Source organism: Zingiber officinale, chromosome 7A, assembly GCF_018446385.1.
Source record: "Zingiber officinale cultivar Zhangliang chromosome 7A, Zo_v1.1, whole genome shotgun sequence".
Taxonomy (NCBI): domain Eukaryota; kingdom Viridiplantae; phylum Streptophyta; class Magnoliopsida; order Zingiberales; family Zingiberaceae; genus Zingiber; species Zingiber officinale.
Genome location: NC_055998.1, coordinates 99,620,176 through 99,637,438, shown reverse-complemented (window position 1 = coordinate 99,637,438; position 17,263 = coordinate 99,620,176). Strand labels below are relative to the sequence as shown.

The following is a 17,263-nucleotide window of genomic DNA, read 5'->3' as shown; positions in this document are numbered from 1 at the left end:
TACATATAACAAACTCTTATTTAACCGAATATTAAATTTATTTATGAACATTTGATTCATTTATCACGCTAATTTTTACACATCGTTTAAAATGGTGTTGAATAAAAACATCCTCAAACTCTCTTTTTGAGCGAGGTAATAAATATGAACTAAACAAAAAAAAATTATTGAGGGACTATTGATAATTATTCTGCCATTTATGTTTTAGAAAAAGACATTGCACAGCACAAACATGCATTAATTATATAATTGAGGTGTGTAACTTAGCTGAGCTCAAGGAGTAAAGAATGAAAATGGCACATTTCTGCATTAATGGAAGAACTCTACAAAAACATTGATCTAAAATAACAAACTAGTCAGTCTACATGATTGTGACGCCGATCGTAACGGATTCTATTTTTTGTTACGATGATTAATCATATCAATCATAGTTGCCACTGTGATTATTCATATCAAACCGATCACTAATGCTCACTTTATGTCTTTGAGAACGTTTCAAACTTTTGTTGTCGCCACTATCTTGAATGCAACTCGAAGGAAGCTCTGAATGGAGACACTTCCAAATGCATTTACTCCCCAAAACCCTAGCTAGTGATCGATCTCCAGTCACAAGAGTTCCTCGATGATGAAGGAGCAATGAAGAAGGAACAAATACAAATGATTAGGAAAAGGTTGAAGAAAGAAGAGAGGAAATTGAAGATGGAGCAGTGGCATGTGCAGTTTTTCAGGTGGATCTTAATTGTCAGAACGGCGCAGGTTGACCGGACGCTGAGCTGGCCCAACCGTGTCCGTCCACCGGCGGCAACTGGTGCGTGTTATGGAGCGGCAAGTTGAACAAGGGAAGCATGGAGGAGGGGTCCGGGAAGTGGTTCCCGCTGCTGCTGCCGCCGCCGCGGACGTTAATGCTCTGGTCCTCCTCCTCCTCCTCCTCCAAGGGCAGACGCTCGTAGGCCACGTTGGTGAAGGAGGCGGCAATGACAATGACAGACCCTGCGGCGAAGAGAGCCCCCACCACGTTGCCGCCCGCCACCTCCCCCTGCCCGCCAGCCAGGAAGATGGAGAGGCTGGTGGCCCCCGGCGGCGCTGGCGGCGGGAGGAACGACCCCGCAAGTGACAGGATCTCGAAGCGGCCCTGCAGCGTCACCACCCCGCCGGTGCCAGAAGAGGACGAGGGCTGCCGGAGCGTGACGTTGGTGACCACCCCGCTGCCGCTGAGGACGCACACTCCCCTCTGCCGGCGGCGCGCGTAGGTGGCGATGCAATCGAAGACGTCGCACCCGGCGCTGACCTCCAGCATGTGGGCTCGCAGCACGTTGGCGCTCTCCCTCGTGATGATCACCGGCGGCTTGGGCCTGTTCTTGGACCCCGGCGGCCGCCCCCTCGGCCGCCGCGACGCCAAGTCCCCACCCTGCGGGGCCGAGGGCGACCAGTCGCGGTCTCCCCGGTGGGCTTTGCCGTTGTTGTCGTCGTCGTCGGAGCCAGGGTTGGGGTGGTGACGCGCAAGGTGGAGGTCAGCGAGGTGGCGAGCATACCTAGAAGTGGTGGTCAGATCCAAACCTGCCATAACCCTCATCCACCAAAAACCACCGTGAGAAAGGCAACGCAAACAACAAGACTTTCCTCTTCAAATTCTATAGAACTACAAAAAGATCCGAATTAAACCATATTTTAGAGGGACTATCAAAGATCAAGAATGAAAAAGAAGAAGGAAGGAAGCATAAGGAAGAGAAAGAGATTACCTAAGTAGTCGAAGAAATAGGTAGGGAGATTGAGAGAGAAAAGGCCATGACTTGATGTTTGATGTCGATTATCTTAAACTGAGGTTAATTGTTGTTAACAAAGGGTTTAGTGGCTGAATAAGTGTATGGGTTAAAGCAAAGCAAGAAAGAAAGTGGAGCACTCGGAGATCAGATCAGCTGCGTTGCCCTGCGCTGGATCCAATGCGGTTGAAAAGGGCACCGGAGCGGTTCAGCGGGTGAGCAGTGGGACAGTCGTGAAAGTCAAACCCGCCCACCAAACCGCGCGTGGCTGTCTGCGGTGGTCCCCGGAGTTGCTCTCCTAGCCTCCCGGTTAACAGATCGGGCGAGAGCACTAGATATTCTCCCCGCCAATCAGCTTCCCCCACGTCAGCGCGCCCGTGATGGCGTGGTGACGGGCACAACGCAGCGTGATTAGGTGCGGCTACGGAGACCTGCCAGCGAGCGTTGGCGAAAGTGGAAGGAACATAGAAAATCTTCATGGATTAGATGGCAGCAAAGCCGGCGGCGAGGGATCGATCGGATCGCCGCTTTTGACCGTCTTCGGAGATGCCGACGCCGTAGGGGGGCAGCTCGTTGGCGTCTGAGTTGCATTCCTTTGTCGACTAAAGTGATTATGCATCGGATTAAATTAATCACGTCTCCTTTGGGCATTAAGTTCGGACAAGCACCTAATTAGATTAAGAACTACTTAAATAATTAACAGCTTAGACAAGCAGTATATATAGTATACAACTCACTTCTGTATACAGCTTAAACAGGATTTATACCAAATCCCCGTTGGCATCCAATTTTTTTTTATTTAATACTATAATCCAATCCCTAAATTCTAAGGGTGTATTTAGTTTAAGGTTATTATTGATAACCTTAGTTATTTATCAAGGTTATTGATACAGCTGACAATGGGGGGCCCAAAAGGAAAGGATGAGAAGGGTCAAGGCCATATAGCGGTCAAAGTCAAGGTAAGGTGGCAGTCAATAGTCAAGGTGATTTGGCAGTCAATAGTCAAGCTGACTGGGCAGTCAAAGTCAAGCATATGGGGTAGTCAGAGGCCAGACAGACTTGTCGATCAAGGGGGCAAAGCAGTAGAAAGACAAAGGGAGACGACAGGCGGAACACAGGGCACAGGTCGGGATCGGCAGAGCTGTTTAGAGACAGCTCGATCTACAGGCTCACGGTCGAGGGCCAGGAAATACAAAGCGCAGGGTACAGGTCGGGATCGGCAGAGCTGTTTAGAGACAGCTAGATCTACAGGCCTGCGATTCGAAGGCCAGGAAGTACAAATCACAGGTCGGGATCGTGAGGCATTTAGAGCACTCGATCTGAGCCCGGTCAAGGGCAGGAAATACAAAGCGCGCAGTGCAGTCGAGGTCAACAGTGTTTAGAGGCAAGCTCGGCTTACAGACTGCGATTCAATGCCGGAAGTACAAATCATCAGTCGGGATCGTGGGCTGTTTGACAGCTCGATCTACGGGCCCGGTCGAGGCAGGAAATACAGCTGAGGTGCAGTCGAGGGTCGGCAAAAGGCTGTTTAGAGCAGGCTCGAACACGAACTGCGATTCGAAGGCCGGAAATACAATCACGGTCGGGATCGTGAGCTATTTAGAACTGACTCGATCTACAGGGCCTGGTCGAGGGCAGGAAATACAAAGCGCGGTGTTGATACATCGACTGGATGTTGTTTCTTTGTTGACGATTTAAGTTTGTATCGGATATTTAACTCAGATTAATTACTAATCTAGGTTGACTTGGTTGACTGATTCGGGAAAAGTCCAAGTATGGAGACTTGGCCTTGGAGAAGTCAAGCAGAGCTTGCAGTGGAAAGTCCTAACTGGGATGTTAGGCGGTTGGAAAGTCCTGGCGAGTGAAGCCGGGCGGTGGGAAAGTCCTAACTGGGATGTTAGGCGGTTAAGTCCCGTGAGTGAAGCCGGCAAGGAAAATCCAGATGGATCAAGGGTGATCGGACATCCGGTGTTGAAGTCCAAGAAGGAAGCTTGGCATGCGAAGTAAGAGGGCTCGGTAGCTCGTTCTCTAGACCAGATGAAGTCGGAGAGAGCTAGGGAGCTCGTTCCTCCGGACTAGGTCGGGAGAGGGCTGACTCGGGTGAGTCAAGAAGGCTGGATCGGTCGGCCCGTCCGGTGAAACTGGACACCGGATCGGTGCGGCCGGCATCGATCCAGAAACTCTTATACTGATCGGTGCAGGCCGATCGGGGTGTCGATGGCTGCGAGCGTTCTTGATCGATGCGGACCGATCGGAAATCGATCGGCCGCATGTTCTTGATCGGGTCTGCGGACCGATCAGAAATCGATCGATGTGCTGTGATTTTTGCGGTCGATGCGGACCGATCAAATCAATCGAGCTCTCGAGATTTCATTGATCGATGCGGGGCGATCACAATCTTGATCGGTCGCGATCGATCAAAGCTGCGCACCGGAGCGGCCTGATCGGTGCGGGGACCGATCAGGTTATTAATCTGATCGGACCGATCAGTGACGATCCAGTGATCAATGAATCATGGATCGGTCTGCGGACCGATCCACGATATGGTTTGTTTTGCATGCGCTTTCTCTTATTGTTTCGATTCGCAATCGCTTTTACCTATTTCGTTTCTAACCATCTGCTGTAAGCTTTTCGAAGTTACAGGTTACAGATTCATTACTTGATGTTGGATGAATTCAAATTGAGGATCATTAGTAGAAGGCGACGAAAAAGCTTTTGCTGTGTCTCGCTACGGACAAACCAGTTTTGGTAGCAACGTCTCGTTTGCGATCTGCTGGCAGCCGTTTGGTCGAAATCAGCTTGACTTGTGCTGATAGGTTCAAGCTCAGAGGTACCAGTGGAAACGAGGATGCCATTGGTGGGAGCTGAGACAATCAGACAAGGAAGAAGCGTGATTGGCGACGTCGTGGACGGTTGCAGGGATTTGCAGGGATTTGCTGCAGGTTTGGCAGAGATCCGTTACAGAGCAGAGAGGCATATGAAGGTGGAGAGGAGAGACTCTCGTAACAATGCTTTTTGTGCTCTTGCTGTGAAAAACACTGTGGAGAAAAACTCTCTGGAAGATTGAAGCAGTGTGCTTGTTCTTCGCTGATTGTGGCTGTGAGCTTCCTTTGATCATTTCACTTGAGCCACTACTGTAAGTCTTGTGCTTAATTTCTTACTGCTGTTAAAGACTTTGTGGAGAGGTTACTCCACCGAGAAGGAGAATCTTTGTAGAAGCTTTCGTGTAAGTTTTTAAAGGAGCTATTCACCCACCCTCTAGCCATCTAAGATCCCAACAGGAAGATCTAGTGAGTAACGGCACGGTCGAGGGGCAGCCTTAGGGCGTCCTATGGGGCCGAGGGGCCAGGTCGTTACAAGGTAAGATGGAGCACGAGGAGTGGTCAACCCACATCAACAATGGTGCTCTTCATTTCGACTTAACAACCCAAAGAGCTAAACAATGGCCATGAAGGAGGGACTCAGCACCAACCGTCCACCCTATTTCGATGGAGCAGATTTTCAATACTGGAAAAGCCGCATGGAGTATTACCTCAAGACCGATATCTCCATGTGGTTCTCCGTCAAGGAGGGATTCTCACCTCCAAAGGACGAAGAAGGTAAGGAACTTGACTCATCGAGATGGTCAACCGAGCAAACTCGCAAGGGACAAGCCGATGCCAAGGCGGTTGTCACTTTGCAATGTGGGATAGCCAAGGATCAACTTGTCAAGGTTGGTCCTTTCACAAGTGCGAAGGATCTATGGAACAAGCTCATCGAGCTCCAAGAAGGGACTCGAGACTCTCGGATCGCCAAGAGGGATTTGTTCCTAAACCAACTATAGAACCTTGTCATGAAGGAAAATGAAACTGTAAGTGAGATACATGGAAGGTTCAAGGAGATCATCAATGGTCTCCATTCGGTGGATGAACGAGTAGAAAACCGTGACCTCGTAAGGTATGCTCTAAAAGCTTTTCCTAGGAATGCCTTGTGGTCATCTATGGTGGATGCCTACAAGGTATCCAAGGATCTTTCCATTGTTAAACTAGATGAATTTTTCTGTGAGATGGAACTTCATGAGCTTGCTAACAAAGGTCAAAAAGAGAAGGGTATTGCTTTATTTGCAGGACCAAAGAGCAAGGATGGAAGAAGGAAGAAGGAAAAGAAGAAAGAAAAGGAGATTTCCTCATCCACCTCTTCTTCCGAATCCGATGATGAAAGTGGATCATCATCAAGCGAGATGGCGAACTTCGTAAGGAGGATTATGAGAAGAGGCCGAAGATACAAAGGAAAAGGTAAAACTAATGATCAAAATTTTGATAAATCTAATGTTACATGTTATGAGTGTAGCAAGAAAGGACACATTCGGAGCGAGTGTCCGAAACTAAAGAGGAAGGAGGAACGAGCCAAAAGGAAGGAGGAAAGAGCCAAGAAGAAGAAGGCTCTCAAGGCCACTTGGGATGAGTCCTCATCAAGCTCATCGGAGGAAGAAGAGAAGATGGAAAAGAGCACTCGGCAATTGGCACTCATGGCAAGGGAAGAGTCGGAATCAGTGATGACTCAAGCGCTTCAACCACGGCTTCATCATCTTCGGATGATGAAGAGGTAACCTCTTCTCATATAGAAAAGTGTTATAAAACTATCACTCATTTATCTACATTGCTTAAAAAGTCAAAAACAGAAAATAAATTGTTGAAAGAAGAAGTAAAAACCTTAAGGACCCTTAGGGAAGATGAGGTCGATGACCTACATCTAGAAGTCCTTGAGGATGAGAACAAGGCCTTAAAGGGTGAGGTTGAGAAACTCAAGAAAATGCTTGAGAAATTCTCAACTAGCTCTAAGACTCTAGACATGATTCTAAATGCCCAAAGGGCGGTTTACAAAGCCGGGTTAGGGTATCAACCCAAGGAGTCGAGTTTCATTTCTCTAATGTCTAGAACTCAAAATAGTAGATCACATGTTTCTAGAGTTCATGGAACTAGGAAAGGTATGACCAAGGCATGGGTTCCTAGGTCTTTCGTTGTAGAAGCATTAGGTCCCAAGATTTGGGTACCTAAAACCTCTATTTTTCGTGTATTGTAGGCATTGGTCGAGGGGGAGCATCTATCAACTTGGTTTGTTGATAGTGGATGCTCCAAGCACATGACTGGGAACAAATCACTGTTTACTACCATTCAAAACAAAAGTAGAGGTAATGTGTCTTTTGGTAATAATGGTAGCCTTAAGGTTGTAGGAATTGGAGACATTCATATATCCAAATGTCTTCATATCAAGAATGTCCTTCTAGTCAAGGGGATGACTTTTAATCTCCTAAGTGTCAGTCAATTGTGTGATACGGGTTACACAATTGAATTTCATTCAAGTCAATGTTTGGTTAAACACATTGACACACTTGACACGGTACTAGTAGGCACAAGGGTTGACAATATTTATCGAGTATCATTTAAAAGTGCTACTAATGCTTTGATTAAGTGTTTCATGTCGAAAGAAGAAGAGTCTTGGTTATGGCATAGAAGATTGGCACATGTAAACATGAAGAACATCTGGAAGTTGGCCAACCAAGGATTAGTGCGAGGCTTACCAAGCATCAAGTTCCACAAGACCAAACTATGTGATGCATGTCAAAAGGGTAAGCAAACAAAAGCTGTCCATAAAGGTAAAAGCAATGTAAGTACATCTACTGCTTTAGATTTATTGCACATGGACCTATTTGATTGCAGTAGTGTAATATCATTGAATGGAAGTAGATATTGTTTGGTGATCGTTGATGATTTTACTAGATACACATGGACTTTCTTCTTGAAACATAAGGACCAAACTATAGATATTTTTATTTCCTTTTGTAGAAGAACTGAAAATGAAAAATCGACTACAATTAAAACCATTAGAAGTGATCATGGTGGGGAATTTCAAAATCATAGGTTTTTAGAGTTTTGTCAAGAAAAGGGATATAGGCATGAGTTCTCTACTCCAAGGACCCCACAGCAAAATGGGGTTGTGGAGAGAAAGAACCGAGTCCTACAAGAGGCTGCACGAAGCATGCTTCATGAGTACTCACTACCGAGCTACTTATGGGCTGAAGCTGTGAATACAGCTTGCTATGTGCAAAATCGAGTTTTAATACATAGGATTTAGGAAAGACTCCCCATGAACTTTGGTTTGGGAAACCGCCTACAATTAAACATCTTAGGGTGTTTGGTTGTAAAGTGTTTATCTTAAACACCAAGGACCATCTTGGGAAGTTCACGGCTAAGGCTGATCAAGGGATACTGGTCGGGTACTCTCTTACCAGCAAAGCCTATCGAGTCTACAATGAGAGGACTAAATTGATTGAAGAGTCCTCAGACGTAGCATTTGAAGAAATCCCTAAATCAAATGATCAATCAAGGGATGTAGGAGAAATTCAATTCGAACTTAGAAATCTAAGTTTGAATGATCAAAACATTGGAAGAGTCGAAGTTGACTCTGAAGATGATGAACAAAGGCAACAAAGAATTCAATCTGATCCTTTGCCAGATATTGAGTCCTTGCCTGTGCCTAGTGAGACCATTCATGAGGCACCATCAACACCAAGACAATCTAGGATAGCCTCTAGTCATCCCCAAGACCAAATTGTGGGAGACATTCAACAAGGGGTTAGGACTAGGTCATTCTTCAGAAATGAGTCTAATGAAGTCGCGTTGATTTCAGAGATTGAACCGAAATTAGTTGATGAGGCATTGCACGATCCTGATTGGATCATAGCTATGCAAGACGAATTAGGTCAATTTGAAAGGAGCCAAGTGTGGGACTTAGTTCCTAGACCTAAGAAGACCACCATTATTGGAACTAAATGGGTCTTCAAAATAAGTTAAATCAAAGGGAGAAGTTGTAAGAAACAAGGCAAGACTTGTAGCCAAGGGCTATAGTCAAGTCGAAGGTCTCGATTATGATGAGACTTATGCTCCCGTGGCAAGATTAGAGTCCATTCGTTTGATGCTAGCTTTTGCTGCACATAGAGGTTTCAAACTCTATCAAATGGATGTTAAATCTGCCTTCTTAAATGGCTTCATTAAAGAAGAGGTCTATGTTGAACAACCCCCGGGGTTTGTGAGTACCGAAGCTCCAAACCACGTATACAAGCTCAAGAAAGCTCTTTATGGGCTTAAACAAGCACCTCGAGCTTGGTACGAAAGGTTGTCAACATATTTACTAGAAAAGGGTTTTGTGAGAGGCCAAATAGACCCAACACTATTTCTGCGTAGAGATGGTGAAAATATTTTTGTAGCCCAAGTATATGTCGATGACATAATTTGTGGCTCAAATAACAAGGGCTATTTGAATGAATTTATCACTCACATGGAAAGTGAGTTTGAAATGAGTCTTGTGGGAGAATTGACATTCTTCCTTGGACTAGAAATCAAACAAACTAGAGATGACATTTATGTCCATCAAGCAAAATACACTCAAGAGATGCTTAAGAAATTCAAAATGAGTGATTCTAAGGAAGTATCCACTCCTATGGCGACGAGCACTCGTCTTGACAATGATGAGAGTGGAAAATCAGTTGATCTAACGCAATATAGAAGCATGATCGGTAGTCTTCTATATCTCACAGCTAGTCGACCGGACATACTCTTTGCTGTGGGCATGTGCGCTAGGTATCAAGTCTGTGCCAAGGAATCTCACTTAATTGCAGTTAAGAGAATTCTGAGATACCTTAAAGGCACAATTAGAGTAGGTCTTTGGTACCCTCGTACTGAATCATTTGACTTGATAGGTTATACCGACTCCGATTATGCTGGGTGCAAATTGGATCGGAAAAGTACGAGTGGGGGTTGCCAATTTTTAGGTTCATGTTTAGTTAGTTGGTCAAGTCGGAAGCAACATTGTGTTGCTCTCTCCACGACCGAGGCCGAATATATTGCCATGGGAGAGAGTGTATCACAGTTGTTGTGGATGATACACACCCTAGAGGATTATGGACTCTCCTATAAGGGTGTACAAGTGCTATGCGACAACATTAGCACAATCAACCTAACTAAAAATCCAGTCCATCATTCGAGGACCAAACACATTGAAGTGCGTCATCACTTCATAAGAGATCACGTAGCTAGGGGAGACATTGTGCTCACATATGTTGAGTCAAAGTCAAACCTAGCCGATATCTTCACAAAACCCCTTCCGGAGAATGAATTTAGTCATTTAAGGAAGGAGTTGGGAATGTGTTTGGCTCCTTAGGTCATTAGAACTTCACCATGATCAATAAGGACTATTAAAATGACAAGAGTAATTGGGAAACTGATTTGGGCAATTTGGGAACATCTCACACAAACGATAAGGTTTAACAAATTGTTTTTGTTTGCTAGAAATAGGGTGAGATGCTAGGAACAACCAATTTATTCAAAATGTATTATGCATCCCTTGAATAAGTAGGTTGAAGAGACATAAATTGAGTATGGGGAAGGTCATTACATAATTCATGTGTATTTGACTCCTAGATCTTACTCATATATTCCAACCAAGGAATCTTGGTTGGACTTTTGCCTAGAAATTTTTCTAATCATGGTTGATGGTTGATGGTTGATGTGTTGATTGGTATTGTTGTTTGGTTCATGTCATGACTTTTGATTGATAAAACGATAGGTTATTAAAGGAAATAATAATAAATTAGATATATTTTGACAAACTTGAGACTAAACATAACAAGAATCAAGAATTTCAGCTTTCATGCCTTGATTGCAAATTAGGACAAGTTGTCTATTTTGACAAACTTGAAACTTGTCTGAAATCTCAGTGCTTGTAGTCGAATTTGAAAGTCACAAATTATAAACAAATTCACACCATAAGAGCCCATCGTTAGGACATAGTTATGCTTGTAGATTCTCGGGGTTCTAGATATTGATTTTGAAAGTTTTCTGGAGAAACTTCTCGAACTATCAAACATATCTAAGATTTCGTCATCGAAATCACCGAAAATTTCAAGATCGAGACAGACGGACTGACACCGATCGAGAGAATATGGATCGGCCGGCGGACCGATCCCAAAACTTCCCAATCTTTCTGTCTGTAATCTGATCGGTCCGAGGACCGATCAGAGTTATTGTTGACTCACCGATCGGTCCAGGGACCGATCAGGATAATCGATACGATAGGCTCTTCCGATCGGTCCATAGACCGATCGGTGGTTCCATTGGTTAAGGCCGTGACTTAGGGGCTTATCGTTGATCTCGATCGGGTCTACGGACCGATCAGGAAGTTCCCGATCGTGCGGTGACCGATCAGGCTTCGCGAATACTACCGATCACCTTCCGATCGGTCCACCGTCGAGGTTCTGATCGATCCGGTGACCGATCAGGCGTGCGATACTCCGATCGGACAACCGTCCGATCATTTCTTCACTGTACACCCATCTTAACCCTTAAAACCTCCCGATCCCCTCTTTCCCTCATTCACGCGAACCCTAGCCGACTCTTTCCACCAGCCCACCCTTTCTCTTCTCCTTGCACGCCGAAGCTCCAGCCCTCGGAAGCCTTAGCCGAGAGTTCCATGGCTCCAAGGTAACTCCTACCTCTATAGAACTTGGCATTGTGTTTTCATTTCTCATCTTCTGTTGTTGTGTTTGTCTCGGTTCTTATTTGTTGGTGGCTCCGGTGCTCACTCATTGCCTCATTTTACCCCATTGTATCCCCTTAGAAAGAAACCCACTGATGGTGAGGGAACCTCTAAGGAACCAACCAAGACATCCAAATCCAAACCTCCTGCTGCTTCTTCCCGACCCCAACCAGCTAGTTCCAGTAGATTCCCAAACCGCCAGTCTGAGCAAGCTTTTCAACAAAGGACTTTAAATTACTCCCTTGTAGGTCCGTGGATAGAAAATTCATGGACGAATTTTGCCCACAAGTGTCCGAAATCATAGCATACTACAAACTCGATTCACTAGTCTACTTGGAAAGAGATATCAACTATGACCTGGTCTCTGAGTTCTATAATAACCTTCATGAGACTAGTGATCAAGGTTTTAAAACAAGAGTTGCTAAGCGGACTCTTGATTTCAGTATCTCATCTTTCTTTGAGTATCTCGATTGTCGGAGGTGTTCCGGTGATGTTTTCTCGATATTTCCTGACTTACCAGAACAATTACTTCCACCGTTTGATATCTCACCTGACGACATATATGAGTACTTCTTCAGACAGCCTAGACAAGGGCTAGATGAGCTAGATGTTGACTTCCCTACTTTTGCAGCCTTGAGATTATCTCCTCAAGATTACATTCTTTTTAAAATTGTCACGAACTGCCTTCTACCTATCACATCTAAACCATTATCAGAGATTCGACCGTATCATTGTCTGATGCTTTACGGGTTGCGTAGGCGTCTTGATTTTGATATCATGTCGAGCATCTACTCCTCGATCATATCTTATTCTCAGCCTAGCGGTTTCACTATTTATATGCCTTATGGGCATATAATTACTGATTGGCTTGAGACCCTTCAGATTGATGTCTCTAAGGGTAGAATAATCAAAATGGTCAGGCAGGATTGTCGACTTGGGAAACGGGCATTTTCCAAGTCTGGAATCATAGGGCGAAATGGGGATGTTCAGTGGAAGGATGGGAGAGCCTTAGGTGAGTTACCACGGGGCCCTCCACGACAGGTTGCAGCTGCTCCTCCTGCTGACATTGGCGAGGCGGATCCTGATCTGCGCTGGCAGATCGCCGAGCTGGAGAGCCGCTTTGATCGACACGAGGAGATGGTGACTGCTGAGTTCGATGGACTACGCTTACGGATTGACCAGCGCTACGATGACCTGCGCGGGCATATTGACCAGCGCTTCGATGATATGCGCAGTCATCAGGTGGTGACGCAGCAGTTGCTACTCGGATGGATGGCACGATACCCGCCTCCGCAGTCTTACCCAGGCTATCCATCCTCCAGCGTGCCGTCTCAGGATTTCACCCTTCCTGCCGATGATGATGATGCTCCTCATGTTGAGGACGTTGATTGATGTAGTCTGTGTGTCACCTAGTCTGTATGTATTTTGGATGCTATGTGTTAGTCTGACCTGGATATTTGTACTTCTGATGCTACTCATATATTTATGCTCCTCGGTTTTATATTTACTTGCTCTCTATTATGCTTCATTGTCTCTGTTTTCTTTTATTATGCTGTTCCTATGCCATGATTGGATTGTATCTTTTGTCTATCTTATTGTCATATTGAAACCTTAGAGGGAACTCTAGGTTGGTTAAGAGAAGGCAGGATGGATTAAGGGGGAGCCTTTTCGGTGTTTGACAAAGGGGGAGAGGATACCTAAGTTTAGAAATGTATGAAAGCTTAATTTTAGGGGAGAGGATAACGGGAAGGATCTTGATTCCCGTCATTGACTTGGTGGTGTATCCGTCTTAGGGGGAGGATTCCGATTTCCCTAAAATTATGGGTAAATGAGCACTTCTGATCTAAACTTAAATCGTGTTGTCAAACAACAAAAAGGGGGAGATTGTTGATACAGTCTGACCTGGATGTTGTTTTGCTGTTGACACTGATTTAAGTTTGTATCAGATATTTAACTCATTAATTACTAATCTAGGTTGACTTGGTTGACTGATTCGGAAAAGTCCAAGTATGGAGACTTGCATGGAGAAGTCCAAGCAGGAGCTTGGCACGAGTGGAAAGTCCTAACTGGATGTTAGGCGGTTGGAAAGTCCCGGCGAGTGAAGCGAGCGGTGGGAAAGTCCTAATCGATGTTAGGCGGTTGCAAGTCCCGTGAGTGAAGCCGAGCAGGAAAATCCAGATGGATCAAGGGTGATCGGACATCCGTGTTGAAAAGTCCAAGAAGGAAGCTTGGCATGCGAGAGAGGGCTCGGTAGCTCGTTCTCTAGGACCAGATGAAGTCGGAGAGAGCTAGGGAGCTCGTTCCTCCGGACTAGGTCGAGAGGGCGACTCGGACCGATCAGAAGGCGGATCGGTCGGCGAGACCGATCGGAAACTTGACACCGGATCGGTGCAGGCACGATCCAGGTGGCTCTTATACCGATCGGTCCGCCGACCGATCAGGGGTGATCGATGGCTGCGAGCGTTTGCGGTCGGCGGACCGATCAGAAATCGATCGATAGCTCACTGTGATTTACCGATCGGTCGCGGACCGATCAGAAATCGATCAAGAGCCCACTGTGATTTTACTGATCGGTCTGCGGACCGATCAGAAATCAATCAGTAGCCTACTGAGATTTCATTGATCGGTCTGGGGACCGATCAGCTTAGTGCTTGATCGGTCCGCAGACCGATCAGAAGCTGCGCACCTTCGGAAAAAGCGACGCCTGATCGGTCCGGGGACCGATCAGATTTGTCTCGATCGGTCCGTGTCCGTTGATCAATTTTTGGTATAGATCCACAAGATGTCTTGTTTTACGATTGTTTCTAGACCAATCGCTACCATTTCGCTTTAACCATCTTATTTTTTCGAGTTACAGGTTACAGATTACTTGATGTTGGATGAATTCAAATTGAGGATCATTAGTAGAAGGCGACGAAAAAGCTTTTGCTGTGTCTCGCTGCAGACAAACCAGTTTTGGTAGCAACGTCTCGTTTGCGATCTGCTGGCAGCCGTTTGGTCGAAATCAGCTTGACTTGTGCTGATAGGTTCAAGCTCAGAGGTACCAGTGGAAACGAGGATGCCATTGGTGGGAGCTGAGACAATCAGACAAGGAAGAAGCGTGATGGGCGACGCGTCGTGGACGTTCGGTGGATTTGCAGGGATTTCTTGCGGAGTTTGGCGAGATCCTGAGCGAGAGAGCATATGGTCGAGAGAGACTCGTAATAATGCTTTTGGTGCTCTTCTGTGAAAAACACGTGGAGAAAAACTCGAAGATTGAAGCAGGTGTGCTTGTTCTTCACGATTGTGGTGTGAGCTTCTTTTGATCATTTCACTTGAGCCACTACTGTAAGTCTTGTGCTTAATTTCTTACTGCTGTTAAAGACTTTGTGGAGAGGTTACTCCACCGAGAAGGAGAATCCTTTAGCCGGATAGCTTCTGGGGTGTGATCTACCGAAAGATCAAGAGGATTCGTCCACCTTACGGACACGCCGAGGAGTAGGGGCAAGTTATCCCCGAACCTCGTAAATCTCTGAGTTAGTGTGCTATGCTTTCTTGTTTTAGTTTTCTAATTCTGCTGTGCTAACAAAGTTCTTGAAGTAATTTGTGTTTAGTGTTTTTCAAAGAGGCTATTCACCCCCCTCTAGCCATCTAAGGTCCCAACACAGGGTACAGGTCGAGATCGACAGAGCTGTTCAGAGTCAGCCCAACTCGCAGGTGACGCTTAGAGGCCGGATTTGATCAGGGGATGCGAGGCAGACGCAGGCCACAATAGAGCGGATGAGCTAAGCCGTGCTGGAGTCGGAGAATCACAATTGTCCATCAAGGGGTAATCATTACATACCAGCGATATGTGCGAAGGCGGAGATTTCTAAACGGAAAGATGCCCTCATAACCAATAGCAGCCTGACAGATGCCCTTCATTACAAGACAAAACCCATGTGTAAAGGCGGAGGTTCCTAAACGAGAAGATGCTTTCACAACCAATAGCGGCACGACAGGTGTCCGGGACTACACGGCAAAGCCCAGTGTCTAACGCTTTCTAACATGCTGGCAGGTTCTAGAAGCGGTGGCGATGCATAAAAGGAGGAGGATTCTTCGTACGCGGGTACGCTCTCTAGTCACTTTTTTCCACAACTTTTCACTTTCAGTAAGTTTTTGTCCTTCTCTTTACGTTTTCTGGGGAAAAAGTACCTGACTTGAGCGTTGGAGGGCCTGACCCGGGGACTTTTTCCCTGGGGTTCTGGTCTCTAACGTGAGGAGGGAGGATCGTCTGAGTGTGTGCAGGGTCCTGCAGCATCGTCAGCTGCCCGTGGGAGTCGGATCACCCACGACTTTCCGTCAACAACCAGGCCATCGCGACCAGCCTTCGTCCGACTCAGCTTTCGGACAGGATCAAATTTGGCGCCGTCTGTGGGAATCACAACAGCCTGATCCGAAGCGTGAAGATGGAGGACTCTGGTCGAAGTTCCAGCAGGAGGATTAATGTTACCATGACTGCGGGGGAGTACGAGCTCTTCAAGGAGGTCAGAAAGCTAGCCGCTTCTGAAAAACAAGGAACAGTTTCACGACCTCGCCTAGCGCCTGAAGCGTCCAAAAGAACCAGCTCCTGTCTCCGACAGGGGCTCAAAGAGGAAGCAACCAGAAGAACTCCCTCGTACTTCATGCCGAGAACCTCGCCGCAACTATCATCAACCTGGACCTCGCGAGCATAGTTTGAAGAAAGAAGAGCCGCAGGCGTCGGTGGCGGAAAGCTCTCTACATCCACCCCGGGATTCAGGAAAGGGAAAAGCTATAATCTCTGCCAAAGATCTGCCCGAAGATCCGGATGACAAGGTACCCTTCTCAGCTCAGATCTTAAGGGAAAGCCTACCAAGGGGTTATCGAGCCCCGAACATCAGAGAATACGATGGAAGCAAAGATCCGGAAGAGCATTTGCGAAAGTTCAAGAACGCGGCTATGTTGTATCAATACAGCGATGCTGTCAAATGCCGAGTATTCCTACATACCCTGTCGGGTTCAGCGCAGAAGTGGTTCGATGGATTGCCCCCAGAGTCCATCAATCGCTTCCTGGATTTCAAAACGGTCTTCTTACGTCGTTTCGCCAGCAGTCGTAAGTATCAAAAAACCGACCACTGTCTTTTCGCTCTTAAACAGGGTCCGACCGAGTCCCTGCGGAGCTATATCAACCGGTTCAGTCAGGTGGCCAATGACGTCCCCTCCGTCACCTCAGAAATACTGATGAGCGCCTTCTCCCATGGATTGCTAGAAGGAGAATTCTTCAGGGACCTCATCAAAAACCCCGCCCGGAGTTTTGATGATATGGTGGAGAAAGCTTCTTGCTACATCAAAGTGGAGGAAGCCCAGGCAGCTAGGAGGAAAGCCGAAAAGACAGTGGCTCCTGGCAACCGACCTGAAAGGAGAGCACCACAGCCAGCTCAGCCTCTCCAGCGCGTTCAACCCAGGCCTGCCCCTCAGCCCGCTCAGGGAGTCAGACCAGCTCCGCGAGTTGCTGCCATACACGCGCCCAGACCTGGACCAAGGGGAGCACCATATTGCACCTATCATCGGTCCAGGACGCATGATCTCAGTAACTGCTTCCAATTCGCCCGTGACTCCAGGAGAGCTGCAGAGCAGGGTTTGCCTCCCCCGAAGTTAGCACCCCAAGTTCAGAGAATGGAGGAAGAGCGAGCCGCAGCCGGACGTGCTCGTCAGACCCAGCTCGACCTAGCTTGTCCTTCTAACCAAGCTGGTCCCGTGGAAGACCGAAGAGATGTCGGGGAGCTGGAAAATCGGGGTAATGCTGCTGTGCGAGAAATCGGCATGATTTCAGGAGGGCCCACTGACGGGGACTCAGGTCGAGCCCGTAAGTCACACGGTCGACGGATATATGTGGGAGCTGTGAGGTGCAGCCACGAGCAGGCGTCTGGCCCTGTCATTAGCTTTGGGCC

At 46.7% G+C, this 17,263-nt stretch overlaps 1 protein-coding gene across 1 annotated transcript; it reads right to left on the bottom strand.

Moving 5' to 3' along the window:
• Nucleotides 1-302: 302 nt before the first annotated feature.
• LOC122000305 (AT-hook motif nuclear-localized protein 23-like) lies at nt 303-1,711 on the bottom strand. The gene has a single exon (XM_042554756.1). It carries the CDS (start codon nt 1,571-1,573, stop codon nt 743-745), a length of 831 nt encoding a protein of 276 aa, XP_042410690.1. The 5' UTR covers nt 1,574-1,711; the 3' UTR covers nt 303-742.
• Between the last annotated feature and the right edge of the window lie 15,552 nt (nt 1,712-17,263).

Bases quoted from the DNA above. Each gene is read 5' to 3' on its own strand.
- LOC122000305 (XM_042554756.1), bottom strand. From the start codon at position 1,573: ATGAGGGTTATGGCAGGTTTGGATCTGACCACCACTTCTAGGTATGCT.